The sequence below is a fragment of the Stenella coeruleoalba genome (genome assembly GCF_951394435.1).
Source record: "Stenella coeruleoalba genome assembly, chromosome: X".
Classification (NCBI taxonomy): domain Eukaryota; kingdom Metazoa; phylum Chordata; class Mammalia; order Artiodactyla; family Delphinidae; genus Stenella; species Stenella coeruleoalba.
The window spans coordinates 41,327,624-41,341,004 of NC_137152.1; the positions used below are offsets into that span (position 1 = coordinate 41,327,624).

Genomic DNA, 13,381 nt, shown 5'->3' on the forward strand with positions numbered 1-13,381 from the left:
TTTACCGTTTCCTCCCCAGCAAATCAGCCAGCCTCCTGGAGGCCTGGTTTTCTCATCTGTAGGACAAAGATAATGATCCCTACAACCTTCACAGGATTTCAAGGCATAAAATAGCACATTTAAGGAATGATGCTTTAAACACTGGCATTAACACTAGAGTGACTTTTCTAATCAGAGCTCTTCTGCTCACACGTTGAGTGGCCTCCTACAAGTCCTTTCTTTAGGCTTCAGTCTTCTCATCTGTAAAATGAACATCCTGATTTTTAAGGGTCCCTAAAGCTGGAAGGTTCTTCACGTTCATGCTGATATTATTAAAACCCTACTGGTCATGAGTGGCTGCACTCCCTTCTGTCACAGCACTTATCAGTGTGTTGCCACTGTCTTTCTCCCCCAGTAGATTATCTCTACTCCCACCACCCAAGTTCAGGCCTTATCACTTCTCATCTAGACTGTCGCACAGCCACATCACTGAATGCCCTCCAGTCTATCTTCCAAATTGCCCTGTAGTAGGATCTCTCCAATACACTGCTCTCGACACGTCACCCCGTACTCTACAATACACACCTCTTCCCTCAGCTTAGAACTCTACGTTGGTTCCCAATTTGCAACAGAATAAAGCTCCTTATCCCGCTACTCCAGTGTCCTCATGATCTGCACCAGCCAAGTCGTCAGACTCTTCTCTGGATCCTCCCTGCCTCCCTTTTTGTGCTCTAGTTTGTACTGACCCGGTAAAAGTGTTCCCCTCCTCACCTCCACATACCCTGCTGGTCTCATACTTCTGTACATTTGCTCGTGCTGTCCCCTCCGTCTTGACCTCCCTTTGGTTCCCAATTCCCACTGACCCACATGCCGTCCTTCTTCACCTAGCTAGCCCCTACTCATCCTCCAAGCCTCAGATCAGGCATCACCTCAGTCTGGGTAGATGTCCCTCCTTTGGGCACCCGTGGCCTCCCGTGCTCCCCTCTGGCATAGCACACAAGACACCACGTTACATTTGTCTTCTCCACCCAACTGTGAGCTCCCTGAAGCCAAGAAGCATATGCTATTAATCACGGAACTCCCTGCCTGCAATAGCACAAGCTGTGGCACATCCCAGGTGCACAATATTCACTGGATGGCCCTCTATCTCTCAGAAATGTGATGAGCTCGCACATGACCTCTCGCTCCTGCCCTTCCATGGCACGGAATTTTGCAAAATTATCATTATTAATAATAAAAATGCCTATCACCAAGTAAACACACACTCTCTGCTGAACACTTCTCTGTCATCTCACTGAATTCTCACAACAATCATGACAAGATGGGTCATTTATGAATTGTCTAGCATATCAGATGTACAGTTGTGAGGCATGCCTCCCAGTTTTGTAAGGAAATTTGGGGGAAGGAAGAAATTAGGTACTTTTTAATCACAGATATAATGACAATAATTCTAAAGTGGTTCTATAGAGGAAAATATTGGTTCTATTCAGGTGAATGCAGTATATTGCATCTGGAATCCAGTAGAAAATCACAAGGCCCAGCCAGATATGCAATCTTATTATCCCTTAAAATATATATATATATATGTGTGTGTGTGTGTGTGTGTGTGTGTGTATCATCACATAGCTACAAAGAAATACATTTGATATTAGTGAAATGGTACATATCAGGTGATAATTGTGATAAATTTCCCTCTAAAATGTTAGAGGAATCATCGTGATCTGTCGTGTAGCCCTGGCTTGTCATGTTTGTTTTAAAAAGGATGTGATGAGACAATCTTGGCTGGGTTGCTTTGTCTGCTACACTCCACCTCTAGAGGGCAGGGCAGCCTCACATATTGTTTTCCACCCTTATCCCTTGGTTTTTTCATCCTGATCAGGACCTTGCTGGGTGTGCTTGGCAGCCAGGAAACTTTCTGATATATTTTTGTGGGGCTGGGGGGAGGCGGGCAACAGGAATCGCACCCATCAGAAAATACAGTTTTATCCCCATTGACTACTTGAGAAAACGGAGGTTCTGAAAGTTAAGTGACTTGCCTAGAGTCACAGAAATTCCTCCTTCCCACGGCACCACATTTTTCTCCAAATGCGAAGGTCCCAGAGAGCAGCTCCTAAGTGCTTAAGAACAGGCGTCCCGGGACTTCCCCAGCGGTCCAGTGGTTAAGACTCTACACGCCCAATGCAGGTGGGCACGGGTTCAATCCCTGGTTGGGGAACTAACATCCCGCATGCCACACTGTGCAGCCAACACAAAAAACAGGCATCCTTGCGTGAGTGCTTTTCAACATGGATGCCTGGAGAGAGACCTGACACCACAAGGAAGTGAGGGTAACTAGCAAATGATCTTGCCCTAAATGACTTACCACAACAGAGGAATAAGTCATTTACTCCTCATTCCTCCCCATGACAAGTGTTGATTCTTCTGCCAGGGAACATAGCAGAGAATGAGCTAGAAGGGCTGTGTCTTATTCTGACTCCAAGACGCCGTGCCTAGCCCAGGGTCAGAGCCCAATAAAGATTTGATGGGTAAATAAGTAATTTCCCACTGGATGAGGCAGAGGGCACACAGGTCCTATGCAGGCCTCTTTGCTCCTTTCAGGACAGAAGATCCCGCATTAAGGGAGAAGAACATGGTATGACATGGCCATGGCATGGGAGGGACAGGTAATGATGAGCAGATTGGCCTAAATGTCTCTGAAGTCTCATCTGACTCTGCTACCCTGACATCCTATGAACTGGGAGACTGGTGAGTGGGAGGAACACAGAGGGCAGAGGCCAAACAGCTCCAGGGAGCATGAGGGAAAAGCCACAGAGAAGCCAAGAGAACCCTGAAGTTGAGTCATCTCTCTCTACAGGAGTCCTGAAAGGAAGAACACCTTAGGCACCCCTGGCCATTAGTGCACCGGGACTTAATCTGACAATCATTTGTCTACTCAACATTTACTGAGCAGCTACTATGTGCTGTGCTATGTTTTTCCAAGCTTCTAGCTCCTTCAGTTACACCCACAGCACCTAGCAGAGGGACTGACACAACGTGCACATGATATATGTGTATGAAATCTTAATCTGACGGAGCCCTCAAGCTAGTAGAGATGACACGAGGTGTAAACAAATAAAGGTATAAAAGGGGGCAAAGTGCTCATTTCAAGGGTCAGGGATAGACCTGTGCACAAACACGGGAGAGGCAACAACAGTGGAATGCAGCCTGGGCACTGGATGGAACAGCCCAGGAGAAGCAAACAACATGAGCAAAGACCCAGAGGCTCTCAGGAGGCTGAGTGGGCTGACAATGGGGCACACAGGCCAGTCTGGCTGGAACTCGGTCTGTGTGAGGGGGACTGTAAAAAGATGAGAGGAGAAAGGTGAGATCCTAAAGGGTCCATGCATGGCAGGCAAAGCAGTCTGAACCTTCTCCTGCAGGCAGAGACAGCAGGAAACTGCTGGAGCCCCACAGAAAGCTTGGTCTGTCTGTACCTCATCAGGGGCCCGAGGGAACAAGAGCAGGAGGGCATCGATTAGGAGACTGTGGTCAAAATCCAAGAGGCTATCAGGAGAGGGAGCTTGACTCAAGCAGTGGTCCCAGGAGCTCTGCTGGGGGAAGCCCAGAGCCACATCCAGAGCATCTTTACCGTCTTCACACCCGCCTGCAGGAGGCATTGGTGGACCAAAGGCTCAGGAGCCAGATAGTTCTGGGCCTCATGCAGTTGTGTAACCTTGGGCAGGTCATCGCACCTCTCTGACCTCTCGTTTCCCTGTCTGAAAAAAGAGGATAATACCAATATCCACCTGGTATGGACTCTGTGCAAATGAGATAAGAAGCAACATGGAATGGTGGGTGAGAACGTTGTGGATGGACTCTGGAGCCTGGCCACCTGGGCTCCTTCTAACTCCTTCTCAGTTCTGCTACTTATTCACTGAGTGACCTTGGGGAAGTTACCCAACCTTTCTGGGCCTCGGTTTCCTCATCTGTGAAATGAACTTAATAACAGTATCTACATCAAAGGTTTCATATGGCGATTGAATGAATTAATACACAGAAGGCACTTAGAACAAATAGTGCTTGGCACACAGTAAATGCAGGTTAAAAAAAGACGTTAGCTATTGTTACATAAAGCCACATAGGGTGGTGCCTGGCACGTAGAAGGCTGAGGCTCACTCAGCACATGTGCGGCCCCTTCTCCATGCCCCAGGCCTCCCCTGTGCTCCCAGCAAATTCAGAGGCCACCAGAGGCAGAGGTGAGATAGATGAAAGAGTAGCAGAGGGCAAGCCTGGGTCCGGTCTTCCTCCCACCTCCCCCTCCATCCTCCACCCACTCTCTTCAAAGTCCCCTGCCCAGGTCTTAGACCAGTGGCCTGGCCTCCACTCCTCACTGCCCTTCCTACTCATTTTGTCCTAAGCACCGGCACTACAGTGGGTCAGGCTTGGTCCCCTGTGTCTTTGGTCAGGGAAGGGGGTGGGAGGGTTCTCAAGCGCAGAGAGTCTGGTGTTTGCTCAGCCTGGGGGCCCCTCCTGCTCTGTGCACACAGCCAAGAAATGTTTGTGGATGACAACAGCCCCATTCTCGCCCCAGATCTAGACTGAGAAGCAAGATTCCTCTAATTCTCATTCAATTCGACATTATCATTGCCTCCCACGTGAGTATAATGCTCCCAACACAGTGGGGGGAGAGAGGGCAATGGTATTCCCTCCTGGGAAGAAGGAAAGACCCCCACCCCCCGCCCAGGAAAAGTGCCCAATACCCCAAAGGAGACAGACTTCCCCAGGGCCCCTCCCTGGGCTCCCTCCCTCCCTCCCAGTGCCCTCAGCCCCTGTGGGGAGCGCACTGACACTCCAGCGCACACACAAGACAACCCGGCAACTGTGCCTAGAGCCTAGACCACGCATTGTCCTGGCTGCTGAGAACACCAGGCCAGTCCTGCTGGTTGCTGTCCCCCAACGCAAGCCAGCCTGCTGGCGGGGGGGGGGGGGGGGGGGGGGCGTGCAGAGGATGAAGAGTTACCACCAAACCAGCTTCAGCCCACCACCGCCTACGGCAGAGCCGGAGCTGGGCCCAGGCAAAAATCAAGGGAAATGCAGCTCTCTTCAGCGTGGAGGACTCAGCAGTGGCCCCCAGCACGCCTGTAAATCATTCCAGGTGCCAGAACGGAAAGGGGGGGGGGCCAGGCCAAGATCAACAACGAAAACAGAGCTCTTCTCTAACCATGGGGAGTGGGGGTGACAATTCCAGGGAAAAAGACCTAAGCATTGCAGACCAGCAGCTGCTAAAAAAACAAACAAGCAAGCAAAGACCTCATGTACAGAGGCCCAGTGGCCAGAAGGAGGTCGGGCCTCATCGTGCGCTATGCTGCACTAGAAAGGCCACACCCAGAGCACAGCAGAAGGCAGACTGGCATCCGGGAACCTGTCCAGAAGAGACAGTGCGGGAGGATGTGGGAATCCTGGGGGGATGACATAGGTGGGGGTGGACGTGACAGCTGCTATCAACTGCGGTAGAGGGCAAGTTCACAGGCTCGGGAGTCTGTCTCACAGATAGTGTGACCTCTGGTGTGTTACTTCACTTCTCTGAGCCCTCGGTTTCTTCAGCTGTAAAACGTGGGTTGTGGTGACAGACGGACAGCGTCGCTGGGCAGAGGGGCCCTTCAACAAGCAGCAGCTGGGCCCAGGCCCCTCTGTCCCCTCTTCCTCCACCAGAGGGAGCCTGGGGACCAGGAGCGCCCAGCATGTACCAGCTCTACCTAGCCTCCCCCAATGCTGCAGCCTCTGCTGCTCAACACCCACCCTGCCTGCCCTGGCTTCCAGCGGCAGCCTCTCACCCACTCCTTACAAACCCAGAACAGGCCTGGCAGGGGAGTAGCTTGCAGCAGCTGTGGCGACAACAATGGCTAGTGCATCAATACGCCCTCCTGACGCCTGGTCGAGAGAGAGGGAGGGAGAGCAGAAAGAAGGGAGACAAGGCCTTCTGCCCTCCCCCATCGACTCCCCTTCTCATCACTCATCCCAGAGCAATCTCCCCTTGCTCAAATCCTCCAGATACCTCAGGCTCTCCTGGCCTCTCCCAGTTGGTGACCTGGCCAGGTCCTGAGGCCAAGAGACTCCTTCAGGCTGGAAAGCCCCAGTGGAAAAATAACAGGCCTCGGAGACAGGTGGACTTGGGTTCTAGCCCCAGATCTATTAGGAACTGGCAGTGTAATCTTGAGCATGTTCCCTTCATTTTTTTGGAGCCTCAGTTTCCCCATCTCTAAAATGGAATTGCTAGTGCTCACTGCACAGGCCCTGTTGTGAGGACCAAAAGAGGTAATAATGGGTGTACAATCAAAGTACCGTCTAAATTCCTGTATTAATCCAGTAGGAAATGTGAAGCAAGGGAATCCAACAAACAGCCTGGAGGGTGCACAAAAAGAGGGAAAGACCGAAAGGCAGGCCTGCCCAGATGGCAGAAGCACAGAGCTCAAGAGCAAACAGGCTTCCAGCCAGCCAAGAGATTCAGACCCACATCTGCAGGATGGAGAATCTGAGAAGAATGGAATCCTAGAATTTGGGAAGACCCAGGTCATTTCATTGGGCTTTCCACCAGTTCAGGAATTATGCTTTCTCCAGCCCTCCCCGACCCCCTTGAGGCAGTCCACTGCATCACCAGACAGCCAGGTTGGAAAGTTCTTCCTGATTTATCCCAAAATTTCCCATTGCTCCTGGTTCTGCTCCCTGGAGCCACACATAATGAGGCTGCTTCCTCTGTCACAGGTTTGACCACTCTGGAAAAGTCTTCGGCAGCCAGGCTAAAGGACCACAATGCCCATACAGTCTCCCTCTGTCCCCACCCCATCATGGCCCTCTCCTGAAAAGGCCTTGCTTGGTCAGTCGACCTGGCCCCTCCCTCCAGTGTGGGGCCCCAAGCTGCACACAGTCAGTCCTCCTGGAATGGGCTCCCAGCAGCCCTGGCTGGGCAGAAGAGTCCATCTCCCTCTGGGGCAGCCCACACCAAACCTCAACTGAGGGTGCACTGCAGTGAAGCCCAGCCGAGCCCTTGAGCTGCAGCTGCTGCTCCTGGGGCCCAGCCATCTCAACCCAGCACCCCAGCCTGCTGCCTCACCACGGGGGAGTTGCAGAGAGCTGTCTCCCGGCAGATTTCCTGAGGCAGAAGGCTTCCCCACCCCCAGCCCAGCCTCCAAGAGACACTCCACTGGTTGTGGCACATGGTAGGACCAGCTGAGCAGTGAGAGGAGGGGGAAAGCTGTCCATTCGCTAGAGGACTTCAGACTTGCTCTGTAGTGGTGGCTGGATTAGTCATAGAACCATCAAATCTAAGCTGGAGGGGCCCTTAAAGAGCATTCAAGGCAGACCTTGCCTTTTAAAAAGATATGGGAGAACTGATGGCCTGAGAGAGGAAGGGACTCAGTCAAGGTCACAAAGCCAATCTGCAGCAGAGCTGGAAGGGGAACCTGGGTTTCCTAACTCCCAGGTCAGTATTCTTTCCAATCCAGCAGAAGAGAAATCAGGGAGCCTTTAGGGCAGCCCTGTGAGCCTGCACGCCCTTGACTCTCTTGGCCTGACATTTATCCCAACCAGCTCACCGTGGTATCTGCATGGAAGAAGTGGACCCAGCCCATGCCCCACCAACCCAATAGATGTTGCCAAGGTGTCCCAAATAGGCAGACACACAGACCCCAGCACAGAAACTGGCACTGATCCAACAAGAGGGAAGATCTGTAGACTTCCCTTGCTGGTATGCTCTTTAATTGGGTGGTTTTTCCTTGAGGGTGGAGAGGGGGTGGTCTTTGAGGAACTAGCCAAGGGTCGGGCCTCCATCTTTGCTCCCCCGACCAGGATGTGCTGCAGTTCCCCTCAGAGGGATAAGAGCCTCCAGCAGCCATTCTGGTCCCCACCTGCCTCTCTGCGAAAGGATGGAGCTGAGGCCGCCAGAGGAGATCAGATCAGGCCTGTGCTCAGGACCCGCAGAGGAGACCCGAGGTGGGGGGGGCCTTTCTTTCCCTTGGGGCTCTGATCTGACACCGTCGGAGACAATAAAAATCCCAACCGGCACATCCAAATAAAATAAATAAATGAAAAGCCATCCTCTGGCAAGGATATAGCGAGGGGGTGAAGAAGTGGAGGGGGTGATGACTGCTCCAGGCCCTCACTGGCCACGGTTTTGAGAAAGAAGAGACGCCAGACCCACTCTGGGGTAGCTAGAGAAGGGGTGTCGGCTGCACGAGGGGGACCCGGCTTCTCCCGGCAGGTTGGGACTGGAGAGAAGGACATGGAATCAGGCACCGGCTTCTTACTTTACCAGCCGTACAAGTTGGAGAGGGAACTAGCGGGGAAGAGCCAGGGAAGACAAACACGCGTTCCTTACTTTCTCTGGAGGGTTGTGGCCGGGCTGGTGCTGGTACTGGTACTGTGGCCGCCGCCGGCCCCGGGGCTGGAGCTCCTGGATGCGCCACGGCTCAGCTGGCCCCGCTCTCGTGATGGACGGGGCCCCACGCCCACCGCCGCCGAATAGCCGGATTCCTTCTCGCGGCCCGGGTGCGCTGGCCCGGCCTCCCGCCCGCCACGCTCGCGACCCAGGGCTGGGTTCTCGTGGTGCAGGTGGCACTGGGCCACGTCGCGCTCGCGGGCAGAGTAACCAGCAGTGTCCTGGAGTGGGTAGGAGGCGTCCCGCTCCTTGTCCCGATACACAGCCTCCCGGTTCTGATAGGCGCCGTCCCGGTTCGCGTAGCCCACGTCCCGGGCCGCCTGGTGGAACTGGCTCTCCCGCAGCTCGCGGTGGTGGAACTGGGTCTCGCGCAGGTTCTGGTACTGGCTCTCGCGGCTCGGGCTATCCCGCGCGCCGTGGGGGTCCCGGTGCAGCTCCCCGCGGTGCAGCTGGCTCTCCTCTCTCAGGTCGCGGTTCTCCTGGGTGAGCTGGTCCAGCTGGCCCTCCAGCTCTTCGATGCGCCGCCGCTGGGTCTCCAGCAGCTGCTGCTGGCTCTCTATGATGTTGTTCAGCTCCAGCAGGTACTCCACCGCCCGGTTGGGGCTCTCGGATCCCGGGCCGCCCGGGGGACCCGACCCCGCCTCCATCCTGGCGGCCCAGGGGCAGGGGAAGGGGCAAGAGAGCCCGGTCCCCGCTCGCTCACGGCGCCACCCTCCCCCGGGCCCAGCCGGGGGAGGGGGCCGGCGGGACGCGAGGGCGCGCACCGGGCTCGAGGGCCCGGGGGCCCGGGGGGGCCCGGGAGACAGCGCTGGGGCAGGCGGCACGGGGAGCAGGAGCTGAGGCTGCCGCTGCCGCTGCCGCCGCCGCCGCCAACCGCCACGGCTCTCGAGGACGCGGCCCACGGCGCTCCGCCCGCTGCGGAGTCACTGCGCAGCGCGGCCGCGCGGGACCGCCCCGACCGCCGGCCCGCCCCCCGCCCCTGCCCCCACCCCGCGCGCCCGGCCCGCCCCCGAGCGTCCCACCTGCCACCGCCGCCCGCACCCGAAGCCGGACCCGCCCCAAGGCACCCGGGCCAGCCCCCTCACGTTCCACCGGTCCCAGAGTCTTCCCTTAATGCAGCCTAAAGAAGCCCTCCATCCCAGTCCGTTCCAATGTCCCTTGGGTCCACCAGGCCCAAGATCCTCGTCTAAGACCTCCCAGAAAACTCCATCCCAGGCAGCTCCCAGGTCTAGGCATCACACAGACTCCCCATCCCCTGGGTCTGCCAATCCCAAGTGTCAGATTCCCCATCCCATCCAACCCCTGGACCTCCTACCTCAGGTGACCTCTCTCTAGTCCACAGCATGGGCAGTCCCAGGATCTCCCACCCCAACAAGCCCTGGGACACCCCATCACAGCCAGTCTTAGGATCAAAGCCCCATTCATTCATTCAACCCCCATTTTCTGCTCTCCTTTGGAAATGCTCACCTCCATTTACTCCATCACCTCCATCCAATGAAACTGTACCCATCTTTCAAGACTTATATGCCACCTTACTGAAGCCAGCCCTGGTCTCCCCAGCCAGAATCGCTCGCTTCCTCCACACGTCTTTTGTGGCACTTGTGGGACAAGTAGAACTCTGCTTTATAGCGCATTCGTTTTTGTTCTTGTGTCATGTCCTCTGCCAGACCAAGCTCCTTAAAGCCAGAAACATGTCTTCATTCATCTTTGTGAGCAGGTTGGGGTAGAAGAGAAAGCTTGAGTTTTACAGTCAGACAGAACTAGATTTAAATTTCATCTTCTCTCTGAACTTCCATTTCCCTATCAATAACACCTACCTCACAGGAGTGGTCTTGGGAAACAGCATGCAAAAACATTTGTCACAGAAAAGATAACACAGAAAATGGAAGAAAATATTTGCAAATGATATATCTGAATATGTAAAGAACTCTAAAAGCTCAACATCAAAAAAACAACCCATTTTTTAATGGCCGAAGGACTTGAATAGATATTTCTCCAAAGATATACAAATGACCATTAACCACATGAAAAGATGCTCAACATCATTAGCCATCAGGGGAATGCAGATCAAAACCACAAGGAGCTTTCCATCGTAACTTAAAGGGAATCTTTCACAATGTCCAGAGCCCTTGATATCCTGAGATGAAGGAGGATGTCCTTAAATTCCTTGCAGCAGGAACCCACTTAGGTGGCACCAACCTTGACTTCAAATGGAACAGTATGTCTACAAAAGGCAGTGATGGTATCTACATCACAAATCTAAAGAGAAGCTTCTGCTGGTGACTCGTGCCACTGAAAACCCAGCTGATGTCAGTGTCATATCTTCCAGGAATACTGGCCAGCAAGCTGTGCTGAAGTTCGCTGCTGCCACCAGGGCCACTCCTATTGCTGGCCGCTTCGCTCCTGGAATCTTCGTTAACAAGATCCAGGCAGCCTTCCGTGAGCCACAACTTCCAGTGGTCACCGATCCCACCGCTGACCACCAGCCTCTCACAGAGGTGTCTTATGTTAACCTGCCCACCATTGCTCTGTGTGACACAGATTCTCCTCTGTGCCACGTGGATGCTGCTACCCCATGCAACAACAAAGGAGCCCACTCAGTGGGTCTGATGTGGATGCTGGCCTGGGAAGTACCATGCATATGTGACACCATCTCCCATGAGCATCCACTGGAGGTCATGCCTGATCTCTCCTTCTACAGAGACCCTAAAGATATTGAAAAGGATAAACAGGCCACTGCTGGAAAGGTGTGACCGTGGAAGAATTTCAGAGTGAATGGACTGCTCCAGCTCCTGAGTTTACTGCTACTCAACCTGAGGTCACAGGCTGGTCTGATAGTATGTTGGTGCCCTCTGTGACTATCCAGCCGTTCTCTGCTGAAAATTGGAGCACTTAGCCCACCATTGAAGACTGCTCCCAATGCTCAGGCCACTGAATGGGTAGGAATGACCACTGGGTAGTTTGAAGCTGTTCTTCCATAGGCTCTTAAACAGAAAATGGAAATAAAGTTGTTGAAAAATAAACATCAGTTTCTTAAAACACACACATACAGATGCCACTTCACACCCACTATGATAGCTAAAACAAAAAGGACAGACAAGGAGAAGTATTGGTGAACCTGTGGAGCAATTGCTGGTGGGAATGTAAAATGGTTCAGTTGCTTTGGAAAACAGTTTGGAAGTTTCTCAAAATGTTAAACATAGGGTTACCATATGACCCAGGAATCCACTCCTAGGAATATACCCAAGGGAAATGAAAAGTGTTTACACGAAAACTTATACATGAATGTTCATAGCAGCATTATTCATAATAGCCAAAAAGTGGAAACAATTAAATGTTCATCTGTTGATGAATGGGTAAACAAAATGTGGTATATCTACACAGTGGAATATTGTTCAGCCATAAAAAGGAATGAAGTTCCAAAACATATAAACAGCCCATCCAACTCAATGTCAAAAAAGCAAAATAATTTTTTAAATGGGCAGAAGACCTGAATAGACATTTTCCCAAAGAAGATGTACAGATGGCCAACAGGCACATGAAAAGATGCTCAACGTCCCTAATCATCAGAGAAATGCAAATCAAAACCACAATGAGATGTCACCTCACACCTGTCATAATGGCTATCATCAAAAAGACCACAAATAACAAGTGTTGATGAGGATGTAAAGAAAAGGGAACCCTAGTATAATGTTGGTGGGAATGTAAATTTGTGCAGCCACTGTGGAAAACATTATGAAGGTTCCTCAAAAAACTAAAAATAGAACTGCCATATGATCCAGCAATTCAACTCCTGGGTATATATCCAAAGAAAAGGAAAGCATTACTTCGAAAAGATATATGCACCCCAATGTTTGAAGCAGTATTACTTACAATAGCTAAGATATGGAAGCAACCTAAGTGTCCTTCAACAGATGAATGGATAAAGAAGATGTGGTATATGTACAAGATGGAATACTACTCAGCCATAAAAAAGAGTGAAATTTTGCCATTTGCAACAATATGGATGGACTTGGAGGGTATCATGCTTAGTGAAATAAGTCAGACAGTGAAAGACAAATACTGATGATATCATTTATATGTGGAATCTAAAAAATAAAACAAAGCAATGAATACAACAAAACAGAAACAGACTTACGGTTATAGAGAACAAATTAGTGGTTACCAGTGAGGAGAGGGAAGCAGGGAGGGGCACGAGAGGGGTAGAGGATTAAGAGGTACAAACTACTATCTATAAAATAAATAAGCTACAGGATATATTGTACAGCACAGGGAATATAGCCAATTTTTATAGTAACTATAAATGGAATATAACCTTTAAAAATTGTGAATCGGGCTTCCCTGGTGGCACAGTGGTTGAGAGTCCGCCTGCCGATGCAGGGGACACGGGTTTGTGCCCAGGTCTGGGAAGATCCCACATGCCGCGGAGCGGCTGGGTCCGTGAGCCATGGCCGCTGAGCCTGTGTGTCTGGAGCCTGTGCTCCGCAACGGGAGAGGCCACAACAGTGAGAGGCCCGCGTACCGCAAAAAAAAAAAAAAAAAAAAAAAAAAAAAAAAAAAAAAAAAAATTGTGAATCACTGTATTGTACACCTGAAACTTATATAATATTGTAAATCGACTATACCTCAATTCTTAAGAAAGGAGTGAAGTACTGATACATGCTAAAACATGGATGAACCTTGAAAACATTATGCTAAATTATGCTAAAGGAGACACAAAAGTCCACATATTGCATGATTCCATTTATATAAAATTCCAGAATAGGCAAATCCATAGAGACAAAAAGTAGCGTAGTGGTTGTCAGGGGCGAGGGCATGGGTTGGGGAAAGAAGAGTGACTGCTATGGGGTTTTGGGGAGGGAGAATGAAAATTTTCTAAAATTAGATGGTGGTGATGGTTGCACAACTCTGTTAATTAAAAACCACTGAATTGTACATTTTAAAAGGGAGAATTTTATGGTATGTGAATTGTATCTCGATAAAGCTGCT

The 13,381-nt window shown here is 51.5% G+C and overlaps 1 protein-coding gene and 1 pseudogene across 4 annotated transcripts in view; one reads left to right on the top strand and one right to left on the bottom strand.

Annotated features, from left to right (window-relative positions):
- The window catches only part of IQSEC2 (IQ motif and Sec7 domain ArfGEF 2), a 74,953-nt gene extending 65,693 nt beyond the window's left edge, over positions 1 to 9,260 (bottom strand). For all 3 annotated transcript variants that reach the window (XM_079909898.1, XM_079909897.1, XM_079909900.1), the window contains exon 1: positions 8,333 to 9,260. In XM_079909898.1, coding sequence (XP_079766024.1) covers positions 8,333 to 9,039 — 707 coding nt within the window. In that variant the 5' untranslated portion in view covers positions 9,040 to 9,260. The remainder of the gene's footprint in view (positions 1 to 8,332) is intronic.
- A 1,248-nt stretch (positions 9,261 to 10,508) lies between these two features.
- Positions 10,509 to 11,288, top strand: LOC307180569 (small ribosomal subunit protein uS2-like; annotated as a pseudogene). Its single transcript has one exon. The product of its transcript is annotated as a small ribosomal subunit protein uS2-like (transcript).
- The last annotated feature ends 2,093 nt before the right edge of the window (positions 11,289 to 13,381 follow it).